The 17,335-nt window shown below is 54.5% G+C and overlaps 2 protein-coding genes across 12 annotated transcripts in view; both read right to left on the bottom strand.

Annotated features, from left to right (window-relative positions):
• Positions 1-1,981: 1,981 nt before the first annotated feature.
• On the bottom strand, positions 1,982-9,834 carry ZNF446 (zinc finger protein 446). 5 transcript variants are annotated; one of them, XM_053211260.1, is made up of 7 exons: positions 9,698-9,834; positions 8,025-8,405; positions 7,747-7,948; positions 7,339-7,433; positions 5,670-5,754; positions 5,351-5,440; positions 1,982-5,097 (listed from the first exon to the last, which is right to left on the bottom strand). In XM_053211260.1, the coding sequence occupies exons 1-7, from the start codon at positions 9,800-9,802 to the stop codon at positions 4,475-4,477; spliced, it is 1,581 nt and encodes a 526-aa protein (XP_053067235.1). In that variant the 5' UTR covers positions 9,803-9,834; the 3' UTR covers positions 1,982-4,474. The 5 variants fall into 5 exon arrangements, with proteins under 5 accessions (XP_053067235.1, XP_014942272.2, XP_026911128.1 ...); XM_015086786.3 differs by having other exon boundaries at positions 4,539-5,212; positions 5,351-5,443; XM_027055327.2 differs by having other exon boundaries at positions 4,539-5,212.
• A 2,291-nt stretch (positions 9,835-12,125) lies between these two features.
• LOC106988343 (zinc finger protein 324A) overlaps positions 12,126-17,335 on the bottom strand; it is a 38,556-nt gene continuing 33,346 nt past the window's right edge. For 4 of the 7 annotated variants that reach the window (XM_053211248.1, XM_053211249.1, XM_053211247.1 and 1 more), the window contains exons 4-6: positions 15,830-15,956; positions 15,385-15,501; positions 12,126-14,976 (exon numbers count right to left, since the gene is read on the bottom strand). In XM_053211248.1, coding sequence (XP_053067223.1) covers positions 13,538-14,976; positions 15,385-15,501; positions 15,830-15,956 — 1,683 coding nt within the window. In that variant the 3' untranslated portion in view covers positions 12,126-13,537. Of the gene's footprint in view, positions 14,977-15,336; positions 15,502-15,829; positions 15,957-16,913; positions 17,332-17,335 lie in introns of all 7 variants that reach the window. The other 3 variants (XM_053211251.1, XM_053211253.1, XM_053211254.1) reach the window with 3 other exon arrangements.

The raw sequence follows: 17,335 nt of genomic DNA, 5'->3' as shown, positions 1-17,335 counted from the left end.
TTTAGCTGTTGTGGGGCAAAAAGAACATGGAGGAGAGGATGTGGTGAGAGAGAAGCCAATTCAGTTAAGGGACTAGTGCCATGATATGGGAAACAAGGATGGCAACAGTGGGAGAGTGAAGGGTGATCAGATCGTGGACCCCAGATGAAGATTATGGGGGCCCCCTTTGTTTCAGCTCTGAGCAACTACAGGGAGAGAGAGTTACCACTGAGATAGGAAGTGGCTGGAGGGGTAGGTAGCATTGAGCCAATAAAGTCTAGGCTGTCTAGGGACTTCTGGGTGGGACTGGAGGGGCAGTTGGCCTGGGGAATCAGGAGCTGAACATAATGTGACTGTGGTATAAGGGCTGGCAAAAGTGGAGGGGAGGGAAGAGCATGTCCCCAAGGCAGGGATAGACCAAAGGTGCAAGGGATGAAGAGCAGTCTTGTGGGTGGGATGGAATTCCCTGGGAATGTGTGTCCACTCTTCCAGTGCCTCTCTTTTGGGCTGGGGTCCCTCTCATCTCTGGGCACTATGGAATCCTGCCTGTTCTGCCGCCTCCCCTGAATCTGCTCAAAGCAAGGATGGAGAGGAGATGACCTAGGTCTGGCTGGGCAGATGTGTCCCAGTCCCAGGGACCTGTGACTTTTGAGGACATGGTCATGGCCTTCACCAAGGAGTGGGGGGACCTGGGGGTTGCGCAGAGGACCCTGTACTGGGAGGTGAAGCTGGAGAGGCTTTAGCACTCTGCACTGCTGGGTGAGGCCAAGCCCTGTCCCTCCCTTCCATTCATGCATGAGATTCAACAGTGTTGCATGTAGCAATCACTTGTTTTTGGTCATTGCTGTCTGCATAGTATTTCACTGCATGGATATCCAGTGTAATTATCCACACTGCTATTGGTGGGTATATCAGTGAGTGTCCATTCAGGAGGCAGAGGAAATTTTCAAACAGTAATTTGAACAGGGTAAATTTGATATAAAAAGTTATTAATTAGGGGCATCTGGGTGGCTCAGTCAGTTAAGCATCTGACTCTTGATTTCGGCTCAGGTCATGATCTCCTCGTTTGTGGGTTCAAGCCCCATGTTGGGCTATGCGCTGGCAACGCAGAGCCTACTTGGGATTCTCTCTCCCTCTGTCTCTGCCCCTTTCCCCACCAAAATAAATCAGTAAACTTAAAAAAGTTATTAACTCTAACAGGGATAACTCTAAAAATTCTAGGGTTGAGAGAGTGCCAAAGGTAAGAATAAACTTTCAAGGTGGGAGCTCTGTCCTCAAGGTTGGGGGTTGGGGTTCAGACTTTGTTGGGGAAGGTGTGTTTGGAGCGCACTGGGTGGCAGAGAAATTCTCCGGGTTGCCCAAACCAAGCAGGAATCACCACCTTGGTGTGGCAGTAGGCCAAGGCTACAAGCAGGCATGCAGAGGGAATTAAGATGCCACTACAGGTATGAGGCCTACAGCATGATGTTATCTGTTGGGAGAGGCATTGGGAATGTCCTGCTAGCAGGGCACCTTGGGGTGCATGGTATCCACATCAGGAGGGCCGTGGTGAGGTGGTTACTAGGTCAGGACAAGGCTTGGAGCTTGCCCAAAGAATGCCTACTTTGGGCAGTCTTCCACATGTACCATGGCTGTTGTGCAGTTGCAGGAAGAGAAACAGACACTCTTGTGGTTCTCCTCCAGTGCCCTCTGCTGACAAAGCTTAACAATGTGCTTTCTGCAAAGGAGAAATGCCTACAGGGTTCAGCCCACTACTGCAGAGCAGGTAAGAACATGGAGCTGAGAGGCAATAAATTGATAACTGCAGTGGGCTTGGGGCTGTTTTCTGATCTCTTACTTTTATAAATAGTTGCTCTAAATGTTTTTGTACACGTGTTTTGGTGCTCATAAGCATTCATTTCTGTTGGGTGCATACCCAGGAGTGGAATTGCTGAGTCAGAGTACACATGTATTTAGTTGTAGTAAATACGGCCAAAGTTTTCCAAAATCATTATGTGCTTCATTTCTTAGTCTTAAAAATTTTATTGAAAAACACTATCACCATTTCACTCCATGCTCCATTCATCACTGGATACAGGCCCGTTTTCTACCTTTGGCTATGAACAGTACTAAACCCATTAATTATACATTATTGTATTAGTTTTCTATGCTGTTTAACAAATTGCCACAAACTTGGTGGCTTAAAACAACATCCATTCATTAGCTCACAGTTCTATAAGTCAGAAGTCTGGGAGATAGTGGCTGCGTTCTCTGCTCAGAGTATCACAAAGCTGAAATCAAGATGTTGCCTGGGCTAGGCTTTTACCTGGAGGACCTGGGAATTATCTGCTTCCAAACTCATTCAGGTTGTTGGCAGACTGCAGTTCCTTGTGGTTGTAGGACTGAGGTCTCTGTTTCTTTGCTGGCTGTTTAGCCAGGGGTTGTTCTTACCTTCTAGAGGCCACAATGTTGTTCCCCTATCTTCAAAGCCAGCAATGCATATCAAATTCTTCTCATGCTTCAACTCTTTTGGACTCTTTTCTGCCACCAGCCAGAGAAAACTCCATGCTTTAAAAGGGTTCATGCGATTAGGCCACACCTACTGGAATCATTTCCGTATTTTAAGGTCAACTTAACCCAATGACAAGAGTGATAGCTCATCATATTTACAGGTTCCAGTTCTGAGCTTCCTCACCAATATTTGTTATTGTCAGGGTTCTTATTTGCTATTTTGAAGACTGAGAAACCCATCATATTATTTAAGATTTGTATCTTAATTATTCACAGTGGCCATGCTGCGAATACCAAGCATAATGCCAGGAGCAGGTTATTAAACACAGCAGGCCAGGCCCTGCCTTTTCAGCACTGGTATTTCTCTGATTACTTCTGAGCATGTATGTCTTTTCTGGTTTGTTGGTCCAATCAAGTTTTTTCTGATGTGAATTACTGATTCACAGCTTTTATCCACATTTCTAATAGGTTTTTAGTCATTTTCTTATTGATTTAGAGTTAAAAAATATTTTTTGTTGGAGAACTTCTTGGTGTTGTGGGGGGAGGAGAGGACTTGGAATTGGGGCAAGGAATCCAGTGTTGTTTCAAGGGAAAAACAAAATGAAACAAAAATCCCATGTTTCCTAAAACTCAACAATCCCACTTTGAGAGATTTACTCTAAGGAAATAACCAGAATTGGGGCGCCTGGCTGTCTCAGTTGCTAGAGTGCACAACTCTTAATCTCAGGGTCATTAGTTCAAGCTCCACATTGGGCATACTTAAAAAAAAACAAAAAACAAAGAGAAAACAACAACAACAAACAAACAAACAAAAGAAAATAACCAGAGTTGCATCCAAAGTGTATGCTCAGGAGTGTGCATCACAGTATTGGACACCATGAGGCAGAAAATGAAATATCTGGGCTTGGTAGAAATGATAGTGCTGGACAGACGGGGAATTTTCACCCACGCATTAAAAAACATGTTTTTAATGACAGGGAAATGAGGGAGTTAGAAAAGCATGACATACACAGTATCTCCACAAGAAGCTTTATCAAACACCCTTGGAGTGCCCAGGTGACTCAGTCACTTGAGCATCAGACTCTTGATTTTGGCTCAGGTCATGATTTCACAGTTCCTGAGTTCGAGCCCCAAATCAGGCTCTGTGTGGACAGTGCAGAGCCTGCTTGGGATCTGCTCTCTCCCTCTCTCTGCTCCTCCCCTGCTCACTTGCTCTCTCTCAATATAAATAAACATTAACAAAAACACTCCTGCAAACACCTGGAATAAGCACTGCTATCAGACAGTGGAATTAGGGGTCATTTTCATCATCTTTGCCCTCTTATAGATTTCAAATTTTTCTAAGTGAACACCAACTACTTTAAAATCACATGGCCTATGGGACATCTGTTTGTGGACCCTTTTCTCAGAGACCACCCTCCTTGTCCATCCATACTTGCAAAGGAGGTCCCCGTAGTGTCCACTCAAGCTGGGACTCAAGGGCTCAAAGGACAAGGACAAGGAGGCCAGGGAGTGATGTGGGTGGCTCAGGAACAAGGTGGGGCAGGATACCAGGACTGCTGGCCCTTCTGGTGAGTACGGCCTGCTCTGTGGCTCCAGCTGCCAGGCAGGGGAAGTGCCATTGCTGATATTATGGCCAGCAAGAAAGCAGAGATCAGGATTCTTATGCAGAAACTTCCCATTATAAAAATGCAATTTGTTACAAATCTAAAATGTAGAGGGCCATGAGTTTTCCATCTGTCTGCAAACGAAGCAAGGCATGCTTTCCTGAGCTTTCTGGACTGTCTACGCCAAGACATCAGGCCCAGCAGCTTCAGAAGGGGTAGAAAGGGCAGTTTTTGATCAGCCACCTGGGGCCAACAAGGTCCCAGGGGTAAGGAGAGTCCTTAACCTGTCCATCTGCATCAGGTCACAGCTGGGGACCTCGGAGCTTGGAAGTCACTCAGCTTAGGCAGTTTATTGCAGCCCAGGCCTCGCTAGGCTATTGAGGGAGCAGTGGCTTCTTTTACTTACACCCAGGTGGCTGTTTTGGGGAGACTGAACTGGGGTCAGGGGACTCTCCTGGGAACTCTGATTCACGAATGTCCTCTATTGCCTCCACATGTCTCACACAGAGACCAAGCAGCCCAAGGAAGGCTGGAACCAGATTGCCAGGAACTGTGTCCAGGACCTGGAGACTGCAAGGCTCCCAAGACGAGGCTGCCTTCTGGAGCCACTCATGGGGCCTCCGGCCGGTGGCTCTTCCTGTGGATGACCAGCTGGGACTTCCAGTCGAAGCTGCGGCCACAGTCGCCACAGAAGTGGCGCCGCTGGCCTGCGTGGCTCTTGCGGTGGATGACCAATTGAGACTTCCAGCTGAAGCTGCGCCCACATTCCTCACACGCATAGCTCCGGGGGCCTGGGAGTGCACGCCGGGGGTGGCGTGGTGTGCCCGGCTCCCGGGAACCTGGTGGCAGCTTCTGAGCATCCCCAACAGCCAGCACCGGGGCCCGCGTGGCCTGCCCATCCGCATGCGTCCGGTGGTGGATGACAAACACCGATTTCCAATCAAAGCCTCGGCCGCACAGCTCACAGGTGTAAGGCTTCCTCCGCGGCGTGCCGGCCTCCAGCCCTGCTCCCGGTGTAGCCCTGGTGGAGACGGAGGCCCCAGATGGGCCCTCCCAGGTGACAGGCCTGGGGCCCTGGGGTGGCTGGGCCTCTGGGCAGCGGGGTGGACCCTCACAGTGACTCTCACTCTCATCTCCTGGGGAAGGAGAGTTGGCAGTCCCAGGTAGCCCAGCATCCTTGACATTCCCACCCCCTCCCACCAGGTGTGTGGGGGCAGACAAGCTCCCACTCCACCAGGCCACAGGTGGTTCAGATCGCATGGAGAAGCACTCACCCGGGTGGAGGCTTCTTTGACCCTCTGTCCCCGAGCGCAGTACCCCTGGCTCCGACTCAACCCGTGCCTCTGGCAAGGGGGCCGGTAACCCTGCTGGGGTGAGGGACAGTCAGGTAGCAGTCCTGGCATGGGGGCCGGTGAGGGGTTCTCATACATTAGGGGCAGGGGTGGGGATCCTGGCAAATGACAGGGTGCCCCTAGGTAAGGAGGGCAAACATGAGTAAAAGCTGGGAAGCGTGCACAGGAAAGGGTCGGGCAGGGAGCCCTATAGCCAAGGTGGTACACAGGCACCAAAGGAAAGGCTGTGGCTGGTCCTCACCCAGGGAGACCACCGTGCCATACTTCTCCAGCATCGCGTCCCAGTACAGTTCCTTCTGTGACCGGTCCAGTAGCCCCCACTCCTCCTGCCAGAATGCAGCCCATCACCCTTGGTGCCTGTCCACCCCCCATCCTCTTCCCTGCTCTGCAGTGCCCTACCCTACCCATGTTCCCTGGCCACAACCTTACTAGTTACCTGGGGAAGCGGCCAGGTTACCTAAGGCTCTTTTGCTTCTTAAGGACGAAGCTGAGAAAGGTGTATGAAGGTTGGGAAATAAGGCAGAGAGAGTTGTCCTTCCGCTCACTGGGGGGTGGGGTGGGGATGCTACTAGCACCTGTCCCCCTCAGAAGCCCCACGCCATATTCTAGTCAGACACTTTGAAGCTGAGGACCCCTGGATGGGTTTTGGAGGAAGCCTAGGTGGGGACAGATGTGGCTGGCCTCACCCTCTTGCCTTGAACAGTGTGTGATGCACTGAGACCAAAAGGCCTGGGGACCCAAGAGGACCCAGCCACATCTCACCAAGCCTCTGGTTACAAAAGTAACAGAGATCCTCCCTGGGGGAGCTGCTGAGGGCTGTCAGCATTCCTAGATGTGGCGACCTGGCTGTGGAGAGGTCGAGGGCAGGAGGACTCACATTAGGAGGTGCAGCCAAGCATCTCAGGCTCAGATGACGTATGTGGGACAGGTGGTGGGCTGGCTCCTGCCTGTTGCCAGAGGGTGAACTCTGGTAGTTGAAGCTGGACCCTTGTGGGCTTTACCAGGTGATGCACTCTCTGTTCCCAGGTCTGCTCTCCTTGCCTCCCCAAATCCCATCATCTGGGGCTTTGCCAGGGTGGGAAACAAGCCTGACAGACAAGCCACTGCAGCTCCAGGGACAAGAAGGTGGCAGCCACTGCTGGAATGCTACCGGAAGTCAAGAGGCTTTGGAGGGAGTGGCCTTCCCACCCAGTTGTTTCCCACTGTCCATCAGGCTGTGGAGGGCCTGGAGGGACTTTTTAGCCTTGAAGCACATCTCAACTAGCTCTTCCCTTGGGGACGGTCCCCAATGGAATGGCTTAGAAGCAAAGTTGCTAGGAAAGGACAGGACCCCTGCTGTCCACACTCAGGAACCAAGCATTCCAGGTAGCAGGGGCCTCCGTGGAGTTTCTGTGCCCAGCTGGCCACAGCCCAGGGCTGGTTGGCCTTTTAGAAAAGCCCCAGGAAAGAAGTGGCTGCAGGTTATTTCCTAGGTATCTCCATTCTGATCTCAGGTGTGCAGGGGAGGCCAGACTGCTGTGTGAAGCTCAGGCTTTCCTGCCAGGGTTCGTCATCTTGACCCCTCACCACCTGCATATGAGGGTTCAAATCTCCAGGGGCCAGCTTAAGACTGCTGGAAACATCAAAATCACCATTTCCCTGTAAGTGAGGAAGCCAACCCCTAGGAATTTCAGTCACTCTAAACCAGATTCCATGGCCCGAAGTTCAAATCCTTTCCAATTTTAGAGACCACCAGCCTGTCCCTGTCTCCCAGGACACACAGGAGGGACCCTGACAGCAACTCCACTTCTGGGCAGCAAAGAGCACAAAAGCTGCTGGCCAAGAAGCCTGAGAAACTGACAGAATAGAGTGTCCACCAAGGACATGCTCCTCCCACTGGGGGCCTGTACCTCCCACCTGGGGCTGCTCACCTGAATCCTGGGTGGGTGGAAGGAGGTGGCGGCTGGTTCCCGGTGTCCTGGGTACCCCTCGCGGGACTGGGATGGATGTGGGGGGCTGGAAGGTGCTAGGAAATGAGGCAGGCGAGGATCAGGTGGGCCAGGGCAGGTGAGCTGGTGTTGGTGCTGCAGCTTTGGCCTTCCTCTGCCAGCAGGCAGGAGGCTACTCTGTGTGTCAGTGCCAGCCAGTCCTTTCCTCCTGCTTCCTGGGAACCCATCTCTGCAGTCTGCAGTCCCTCCTGAGTCCCATCGAGGACATTCACATTCCCCCTAGGAAACCCCCAGCCCCAGCACAACCCCTCCTAGAATCCCCTACCCTAGCTAGCGATGTCCACATATCGTCCAGGAATCCCCTGGACCTAATGTGGCTCCCACTCTCACCCATCTCCTGCCCATCAGCATCAGGCTCCTCCTTCACACTGCAGCTGAGCTGGGGAGACCCCTCCATCTGGGTGTCCTGTGGCTCCTCCCCAGAGGTTGCCCTGAGAAGTTCCACTGTCCCTGAAGGCTGGGGTCTCCCCAAGGACTCCTCTATCTTCTGTGCCGCTGGGAGCACCACTTGCTTCAAGACATGGGCTGTGATCTGAGGGGGAGAGGCAAGTCACAGAGGCTCTAGTCTTGCTCTGTCCCTCCAAGAAGTCAATGCTGGCCACACTCACCCAGCCCAGCAGCTGCCCAGGGTTATGCTGTAGGCCCTCGACCAGGGCTACAGCCTCCTCAGGGCTGCCTGGCCGCTGGCCCCGCACCCAGGCCTGGATCTCAGGGGGCAGCGTGCCCAGGAACTGCTCCAGCACCAGCAGCTCCAGCATCTGCTCCTTGGAGCATGCCTCCGGCCGCAGCCACTGGCGGCACAGTTCTCGCAGCCGCGCCAGGGCCTCACGGGGACCTGCCACCTCCTGGTAGCAGAATCCCCGGAAACGCAGGCGTGCTGCCTCGGGCTCCTCCAGAGTGGCCACAGGGTCCACAGAGGGCAGGCGTGGGGGGCCCAGTGGGGATGGCATTGTTGTACTGGGTGTCTTCTTGTAGCCAACAAAAGAGACCTGCAGGAAAGGAGGGGTCAGGGTGGGGGCCAAGAGGCCATGGCTAGGGTAAGGCAGACAGGCCCAGCCCAGGGGGCTGGTTCAGAGAGGACTCTTGCCACAGGGAAGCATGAGGCTAGGAAAACTTCATGGAGGGAAGAGTCACGGGAGCTGGCTGCTGAAAGGAACTGAATGCAGAAGAAAGCCTTGTGGATGAATGCTTGGAGGCAAGTTGTCCAATGGCATTTCCAGGAAACTGCAGGAGATGATGGTTAAGAGGTAGATAAATGAATGATCATCACAGGCTTCCAGGGTCTGACTCAGGAGCCAGGGAAATTGAGCAGCACAGGAGGAAGGGGAGTGGTCAGTCAGGCAGGAGGCCAAGGGACAAGCAGCCAGGGAGGGTCCTGGTAGGGCCTTAATCCCTGATGAGCAGGAGAAATGAAGGTGGGAAGAGCCATGCTAGGTTATGGTGGAATGTATGTCCCCACGATCTCCAGGACATCAGGACATGTTGACTTAAGTGGCACGTCTGCGCCATGGATCGAGGCGGGGGGTGGACTCAGACACCGTGCTCGCTAACCACAGAGAAATGTGAATGACTCACGCCGCCTGCACTAAGCACGTGAAAAGCAAAACAAAACAAAACCACGAGTTGCAGTTGCGTGGAGTCGTGAGCGGACACCGTGTCCCGGCCCTCAAGAGGTTCTAAATGAAACACGCCCACCTGGGCGGCCTGTCAGACCAGCTACACCAAGGCCTGACCCCCCGGAATCTATCTTCCAAAAAGGATAGGAGAGAAGACGTTCTGCCCAAGGACGGGGAACCTGTTGTGGGCGGAAAGGCCTAGGCCTAGGCTCGGAGGTGGGGCGCGACGGGCAGGTCGGGAGGTAGGCGGGCACTCTGGAGTGCAGACAGCATCTAGCGGCCGGGTCCCCAGGGGTGGAAAAAGCCGCGCCCAATCCTGCCAGGCCCGCGCTCACCTCAACCGTTGTGTCCTGGCCGGGAGGCCACTTCCGGTAAGAGCCCACGCCACTCCCGCCCCGCCGCGCGTTGCCATGGCGACTCCGCCCTGGCCAATCACATGCCTGCTCGGCAAGTACTGCCCCCCCCCCCGCCCCCTTCGGACTACGTTTCCCGTGAGACCCAGCAAGCAAGGACGGGCGCGGCCTCCGCCAGCGGATGCTCATTTCCAAAGGCCTCTCAGAACTGAGAGCTGTTCCTCTTAGAGGAATCTGAAGAATCGCAGAGTTTGGGGGCTCCCTCCCGTCACTAGCTACCACTCTTCCTTTGCATCCGAGCCCTAGACTCACCAACAGCCGTGATGGAGGGTACGTTAGGATCCTGCGCATGTGCACAGCGGACCCGGCTCCTATTGGCAAGTGAGGTGGGGGGGAGGAGCGTGACCTTATGGCCATTCAGAGCTAGCACCCCACCTCCGCCCCTCCCCAGCCCCCTCTTGTGGCTTAGTTCTTGTCGCAGAGCAATCCTCTTGGTAACCGCTAGAGGACACCAGCCCGCCTCCATCTGTTTCCAAGGCAACAGCCAGAGCGTCACCCTGTCCTCCTGGGAGGCCGGAAGTGATGGCCTGGGTAGTATGGTTTGGCAGAGACTCGCCTCCCGGCGGTCCCTGAAGGAAGCCGACTCCGACCCATTAAGACAGCCTGATCTGTCGACCTCTGCCAACTCTCGAGCATGACTCCAGTGAGTCCCCTGATGGGGTCCTCCATTCGACCTCTGCTGGGGACATGCGGGAACAAGGAACAGGGAACACTCATTTACACATCAAGAAGCTGTCCCATGATTTATATACCCTCAGAGTCTCAGACGTGTCTTCAGATGCCAGTACTGCAAAGTGAGGGATGATTTCTATCCAGTTCTGGGACGCTAACTTTTTACTTTGGGTACCAAAGCTAGTAAGAATGATCTTTAGTTTAAATCTCAGTAGGCAAAGTTAGTTTGTTAAAATCACTGTGGAAAGGGGTGTTTTGCTTCCAGGAATCAAGTAGTTGAACAGTGACTTATTCAATCCTAATTTGCATATGCGTGTTTTGATTTCTTGTGATACCTAGTAATCCCTGGCTACAAGCACTCAATAAACAGCATTGGTCTTACACACCAATTGGAAGCTCTGACCATGTGCATGGCTGGGACTTGTCAACTCTTCTAAGTAATGTCATCAGACTGGGCTGTTTTGTGGGGACTTAGATTGTTTCTCTGTGTGGATTCCCCAGAAACGACTCTTCCACCAACCACTCTACGGGGAAGAACTGGCGTTCTAACAGCTTCAGTAGTTCTCTTTCTAGTCCTGTTTTAGGACTCCTCTCCCAGGGGGCTGCTGGTTTTCAAGCCTTCTGGAGTTCTGCAGTATAGGCCTTAGGGGACCTCTGTCCATTTCCCCCAGTACCAAATCAATATTTAGCTTTCTCTAAACCAGAGATAGATCCCACATCCACTTCTAGTTTCAGAATGCCATTGCTGTTGACCTCTTCCACCATCCTTATACTTGTGGGTTTATGTTTTTAAACACTCTCATCTCTGTACCTCCAGTGGGTTTCTGAACCAAGTGAAATGTATGTGTTCAATTCATCATCTTGACCCAGAGAGCTCAAGGACACTTTTACACTCAGCCTGTTCAGGATAAAGAGCAGAAGGATTAGCCTGACAGGCCAAGGTCCAACATGACCACAGATGTTTGGGGGAGATAAATGTAAAGGCCAAGACAAGGGGGAAAGCAGGTAATCATGGTTGCTGCTCCTTAAGGACCTGGGTGGTGGGCACTGACCAGACCTCAGTACTAGGAGGGGTGGATTTGAGGAGGGTGGAGGAAGTGAGGGATACCAGGGGCCAAACCACAGGTGAAAAGAATGGTTAAGTGGGGAGGAGACCGGTGAGGAAATGGGATAGGGCATCAGGCCCAGCTCAAGGGGTCAGAACTCCAGGAGCTTCAGTACAAGATGCAGAAAAGGTTGGATAACACTTGCTGAGTACCCACTAGATGTTTGACAGATGCCCTTGCTCCTGAATACCATGGGCTCCTGAGAAGAGCTATCAGAGTGGGGGTTGTCTGCATTGCACATCTGGGCAAACCGAGGCTGTGACCTAGGGACCCTCATGGAAGCCACTCTGGGGGAAAGTAAGATGGGGGTGACGCAAAAGTGTGTACCAAAGCAGAGGAGAAAGAATGAGTCCAGGAGGGGTGGACAGTGGCTCAGGGGCCTGTAGGATACCACGAGGCCTGGCGCAGAGGACCTGGACCCAAGGATCTTTGGGAGTGGGTCCAGCAGGACTCCTCTCCTTGCAAGAAGTGAGATTCCAAAAGCAAAGGACAGGTCTGGCCCTGATGGAAGGGTGAAAGGTCTGTGTTCATTGTACATGGCAGATGGCTGCCAATCTTGGAGGTGGAGGGACTAGAGACCACCAGGCTGGAGTCAATCTTTCTGGCCACCACTGGTGAACCCTGCCTCAGATTCCCCAACCAGATTCACAAAGACTCATATCAGATAGAATTCCTGCTTGGGGCAGCCCCATGCTATCTACCCTCCTGGCTGGTGCACACCCATTCTGCCTGCCAAGGGGCACAGGTATTCCAGCCCCTCAGTGGATCTCAGAGAGGTACATATGTAGCCTTTGGCCTCTCAAAGATGTGGAACAAAGCCAACCCTGCAGCTCAATGACAACACAGAGAAGGCATGACTACAATGTCCTAGGATGAAACAGGCATCAGACTGTTACACCTCACATGTTTGACAAAGAAATTTTTATCAGGAAGCCTCTCTAGACTGTGTTGTTAAAGCTGTCTGAACCATGACCTGGAGGCTGGGAGAAGAGACTGAGGTTGTGGATTTCCACAGTGCTGTGCAGGGATTTACACAATGTACATCCACTCCAACTTATAATTTTTGGTCTTTTCTTTTTTGTTCCCAAGAAAAGAGACCACTAACATCCCTAGGGGTGAGGCCTGAGGTCAAGACAGGGCCTGCTCTGCTGAGGGCCACAGGGAGAAACCTGGGCCCCAGTCCACCACGTGTCCCAGCCACGTGGAGGTGTCCCATGATGGGAGGGCATCACACACACGTGGCCTTAGGTAACAGCAAATCCTCTTTCCAACTGAGGGAAGAGAACAGGTGGGCACCTGCCCACTGACCCTGCAGAAACACGTAGTCCCATCTGGTCTCCTCCAACCTGTTATCGTGGTCACCTGTCACCAGGGCAGTGGGGATATAAACACCCCTGTAATGGTGACTTTGGCAACAACAGGGCATGGCCAGGGCTGAGGCTTGGGTGAAACCTGAACGAACACATTGATGTTTGTCTCCCTCCTCCCACCCCAGGGACCTCCACCTCTACTTCCTCCACGTCCTGTGGGACTGCCATGTGCAGGAAGCCAGGCCTGGCATCGCCCAGCCTTCACACTGGCAGACTAGAGCACGAGTGCCAGAGCATGGGGGCAGAGAGATGAGCTGGGCCTGTGACCTGGATTTAAGTCCTGGGCTCTGCTCTGTGCAGCAGCACACTCCCACTCTCTGCCTCAGTTTCCTCAACTGAGAAGTGGGGATACCAGCCATAGTAGCCATCTCACAGGGCTGGCAGTTGGCACATGTTGGCCCTTATCGAGATCCTGCTTGTCACGGTGCTGCAAATACCCTCTGTAGCCTGACTCTCTCTCCCTCTCTCTTCCTTTCTTTTCCCCAGAGGTGGAAACTGAGGCTCAGAGCCCAAGGCCAACACCAGACCCCAACCTGACTTCCTATCCACTGGGCCTGCTCCCAGAAGCCTCTGATGAACTGAGGTCTTGAGAGAATATCCTGAGGGCCAGCCTGTTGGCCAGTATGTGCGCGGGCGTCAGAAATTTCTAGGACTGCCTCCCCAACATTCCAGCATTCCCCTCCTCACCTGAGTGCTCACAGTCATAACAGGCATGAAGCGGCACTCTGATTGCCCAGTCTCTGCCCACCAAAGTCCCAGCCTCGACGTCCATGCCCCTGATCTTTCTGTAGTCAGATCTCTTAGAGTTGGAGTGAGCTGGTGCTGAAATGGCAAATATCGTCACCATGTGCAGACGGCACCACAGGGCACGCACAGGGCTTCTCCAGAATGCACAGGGCACAAGGGCATTTTCCCACAGCCTGGGGGAGGCTGCAGCTGTGAGCTCAGGCGTCAGCAGGCTTCGAAACTGCCGGTGGGCCCGAGGTGGGAGTGGGCCCGGCTACTCTGCCCAGCGTGCCCTCTGACGGTGCTCCTGAAGAAGGCCTGGCTTGGGGGCACAGGCCCGCCCCACGCCGAGGTCGCCGCACGGGCTTCTCTCCCGTGTGGATCCTCTGGTGGTGGAACAGGGCCGGGCGCTCGCGGAAGGCACGGCCACAGTGTGCGCACACAAAGGGCTTCTCGCCCGTGTGGATGCGTCGGTGGCTGAGCAACACTGCGCCCTTGGCGAAAGCCTTGCCACAGTCCCCGCAGCGGAAGGGCCGCTCCCCAGTGTGCAGCAGCTGGTGCTGCGTGAGGTTAGAGCTGTGGCTGAAGGCGCGGCCACACTGTGTGCAGGCGAAGGGCTTCTCACCCGTGTGCACGCGCTGGTGCTTGAAGAGGGAGGAACCCTGGCTGAAGGCGGCACCACAAAGGGCACAGGTGTAAGGCTTCTCACCCGTGTGCGTGCGCTCGTGCTGGATCAGGTGCGAGTTGCGGCAGAAACGGCGGCCACACTGAGCACATGCGTAGGGCCGCCCGCCTGCGTGGATCTTGCGGTGCTGGCTGAGGTTGGAGCCGTGGCTGAAGGCCTTGCCGCACTCGCTGCAGCGGAAGGACTTCTCAGCGGTGTGTATGCGCTGGTGCCGCACCAGCGAGGAGCTATGCCTGAAGGCCTTGCCACAGGCCGGGCACGCATAGGGTGTCTCACCGCTGTGGATGCGCTGGTGCTGCGTCAGGTGTGATGTCTGGCTGAAGGCCTTGCCACACTGAGAGCATTCGTATGGCCGCTCTCCAGTGTGGGTGCGCAGGTGCTTGAGCAGGTCGGAGCTCTTCAGAAACACTTTGGTGCACGCCCTGCATTCGAAGGGCTTCTCCCCGGAGAGGAAGCTGGGGCCTGTGTGGAGGGCCTTGCCCAGCTGATCCCAGGTAGGGGGTTCTTGGCTAGCAGGGAGTCCATGAGGCTTGAGGCTAGTTCCACCCTTTTCTCTTTCCCCAGAGGTGAGACTAGCCTCAAATTCTGGAATTTTGGGGCAGCCTCTTCCAGAGCCATCCTGCCCAAATGGCTTCTGGCCCCCATATGGCCTCGGCTGCTTGTCTGGCATGGGGCGGTTCATGAGGGCTTTCTCCCGAGGCGGGCTATCCTCAGGAGTCCTCAGTGGAGAGGTTAACCGCAGACTGACATTGGCTTCCCCGCTGCCAGGACCCAGCAGGAGCCTTTCCCAATAGATTACCGACACACCTGTGGACTTTTTCTCCTGAGAGAGGGAGGTGGCCTGCCAACCCACTGAGCTTTTCCCACGTTCGCAGGTGCCTGTGAAGGTAGGTGCTGGAAGGGAGCCATTCTGGAAGGTCACTGGCAAAGCTGCTTCAGGAACAACCTTGTCATATGCCAGATGACAGGGACCTGAAGGCATAGAAATGGTATATCCTGGGTCATCCTGGCCAAGAGGGGGTGATCAGGATGGGCCTAGTGGGTAGGCCTTTGCTGGAGGCTACCGAATCCTATAGGCTTTACTCACAAACCCTATTTCCCCACTGCCTCTTCCCTAGCATGGTGAATTCTATGAGGGCAGGAGCAGGAGAGACCTGCTAGATAGAGGCTGTGCCCCAGTGCCTGGAATGGGGTACCCTGGGAGCTCCCCCTTGAATGGCAAGCCAAGGCCAGAGCCGCCAGGAGAGGCTGAGGGTAGGAAAACAGGAGGGAGTCAGGCCGGAAGCAGGAGATGAAAGTGTCCAGGAAAGCAGGGAAACGGGGGACAGAAGCCTGGCCATTGGTTAGCCCCAAGCTCACACCCTCTGAGCCCCCACTCACCAGGGCTGGGCTTTCTCTGAGCATTCCTGGCTGGTGTCACAACTGTCCCACTGAGAACCCAGGGCTCCTCGCCACGCTCAAGCTGCAGGACCACCCGGGGTCGTGAGGCAGAGAGTCCTGTGAGAAAACACAAGCAAGTGAGGGGCCAGGCCCAGCTCAGGACAACCTACTGCCCAAGAGATGGCAGGGGTGAGGGGCTTTGTGGGACACAGATGGTGTCATCTGATGCCTCACTGCAGGGCAGGACTCACAGGAAAAGTTCAATGGTCCCTGTGAGGAGAACCATGTTGGAAGCACCAGATGAAAGGGGCCGAGCCTAGACACAGGCACCACAGTGGCACAGGGACACTCAGCCAATTGGTGTGAGGCTGCTCACAGGCCAACAGGAGAGAAGGGGTTAGTGCTGGCAATGACTGAGCTTCCCACGGAAAACCCAGGGCCTTACCCAGTGAGGACACAAGCGCGAAGTTCTCTAACATCACATGGCAGTACAAGGCCCTCTGGGCTGCGTCCAGGAGCTCCCACTCCTCCTGGGAGAAGTACACGGCCACATCCTCAAAGGCCATCAGGCCCTACAAGAGTGGGCAGGGGAAGGCAGACACAATCTAAGCTCTGGCTGTGGGACCCAGGACCCGCCTCCCTGTCCCAATGGCTACCCCAACTAGTGTCCCTCAGATGCTTACCTTCCCCCCCGCCCCACCCCAGGGCTCTGCAACTCTGCAGACGAAACTTCCCTCCCCTCCCCTCCACCCTACCTGTCTAGGGCATACAGGTCTTCTCAGACTCCCTACTAGCCACTCTATACAAGGCAGCCAGAGCAAGCCCATGGCCTTCAGATGGCTGCCACTCCAAAGGCAGGCCCAGGTGTCCACTCATGCTCCAGTCTTTGCACAAGTTGACCCTCCCCAGACGTGCCACGCCCTTACCTGTTCTTGTAATTAGCAATTGTACAAGTCCTAACTGTGGACCCACAAGACATGCCCATCCCCGTAAGGATGCCCGCCTCTGCTGACCTGCCTGACATTCCAAGGCTGCTCCTTCAGCCTGAAGGACCGGCTAATCCCCTCCAGTCACTATAGGACTGGCCCCAAGAGTCTGGTCACCACACAGGAAGCCAGTTCCCCTCTCCCTCTATAGCCATGTGCTCCTCGCCCCCCATTTCCTTGGCCAAAACCCTCCCTTCAGCCACTTGCCAGACCTCCCCTGAGAGCCCCAGGGACCACCAGCCTCTTTGCATCTCCCTGGAGCACTACCCATCCCTGGCTGAATCTATGCTATTCCCTCCTCCTAAGTGTGATTCCCAGGCCCTGCCTTGGTTCCGAATACCAGGACTCTGTCCTTGGACACCTACAATGCCAGGTCCACATGATACCTCCACTCTGGGACATCACAGACTCCCTGATTTTACTCTGAAACCTGTTTTCCCTTCAAATTCCTGTTTCTGTCTACAGCAACTCCATTCTTCTGGGTGCTCAGGCTCAAACACTTGGGACTGTGCTCCACTCCGGGCACTCGCTCACACGCCGCACCTGAGACATCAGATCGTTCCAGAATCCAGCCACTTTCCCATCTCCACTGGCCCCGCGTGCAGCGGGTGCCGTCTTCGGCCACCTGGACTGTGGTGCTGCCTGCTCCCTGCACACAGCCACCCGCTCTGCGTCATTTCTCCGCCAAGCAAACGGTGGGTTACTTTAAAGTCTCTAACTTAACGCATATCCAGGCTCTGTTAGAATCATCCCATGGCCCCCGATGCAACTCAAGCCTGCCATTTCTCTCCCGTGCTCACGTCAGGAAGCTCAGCTCCGGAACCACCTAGGCTCAGTCTCCCCTCCCAGCTTTTGCACGTGCGGGACCCTCTGCTTGGAACTTCCTTCTACACCTCACTCCCTTGGCTGCCAGAAGCGGGGATCTCACACGTGCACGCTCCACTGGCCTGAACGCCGGGGCCTAG

The sequence above is a fragment of the Acinonyx jubatus genome, chromosome E2 (assembly GCF_027475565.1).
Source record: "Acinonyx jubatus isolate Ajub_Pintada_27869175 chromosome E2, VMU_Ajub_asm_v1.0, whole genome shotgun sequence".
Classification (NCBI taxonomy): domain Eukaryota; kingdom Metazoa; phylum Chordata; class Mammalia; order Carnivora; family Felidae; genus Acinonyx; species Acinonyx jubatus.
This window is presented reverse-complemented; position numbering and strand designations above follow the sequence as displayed.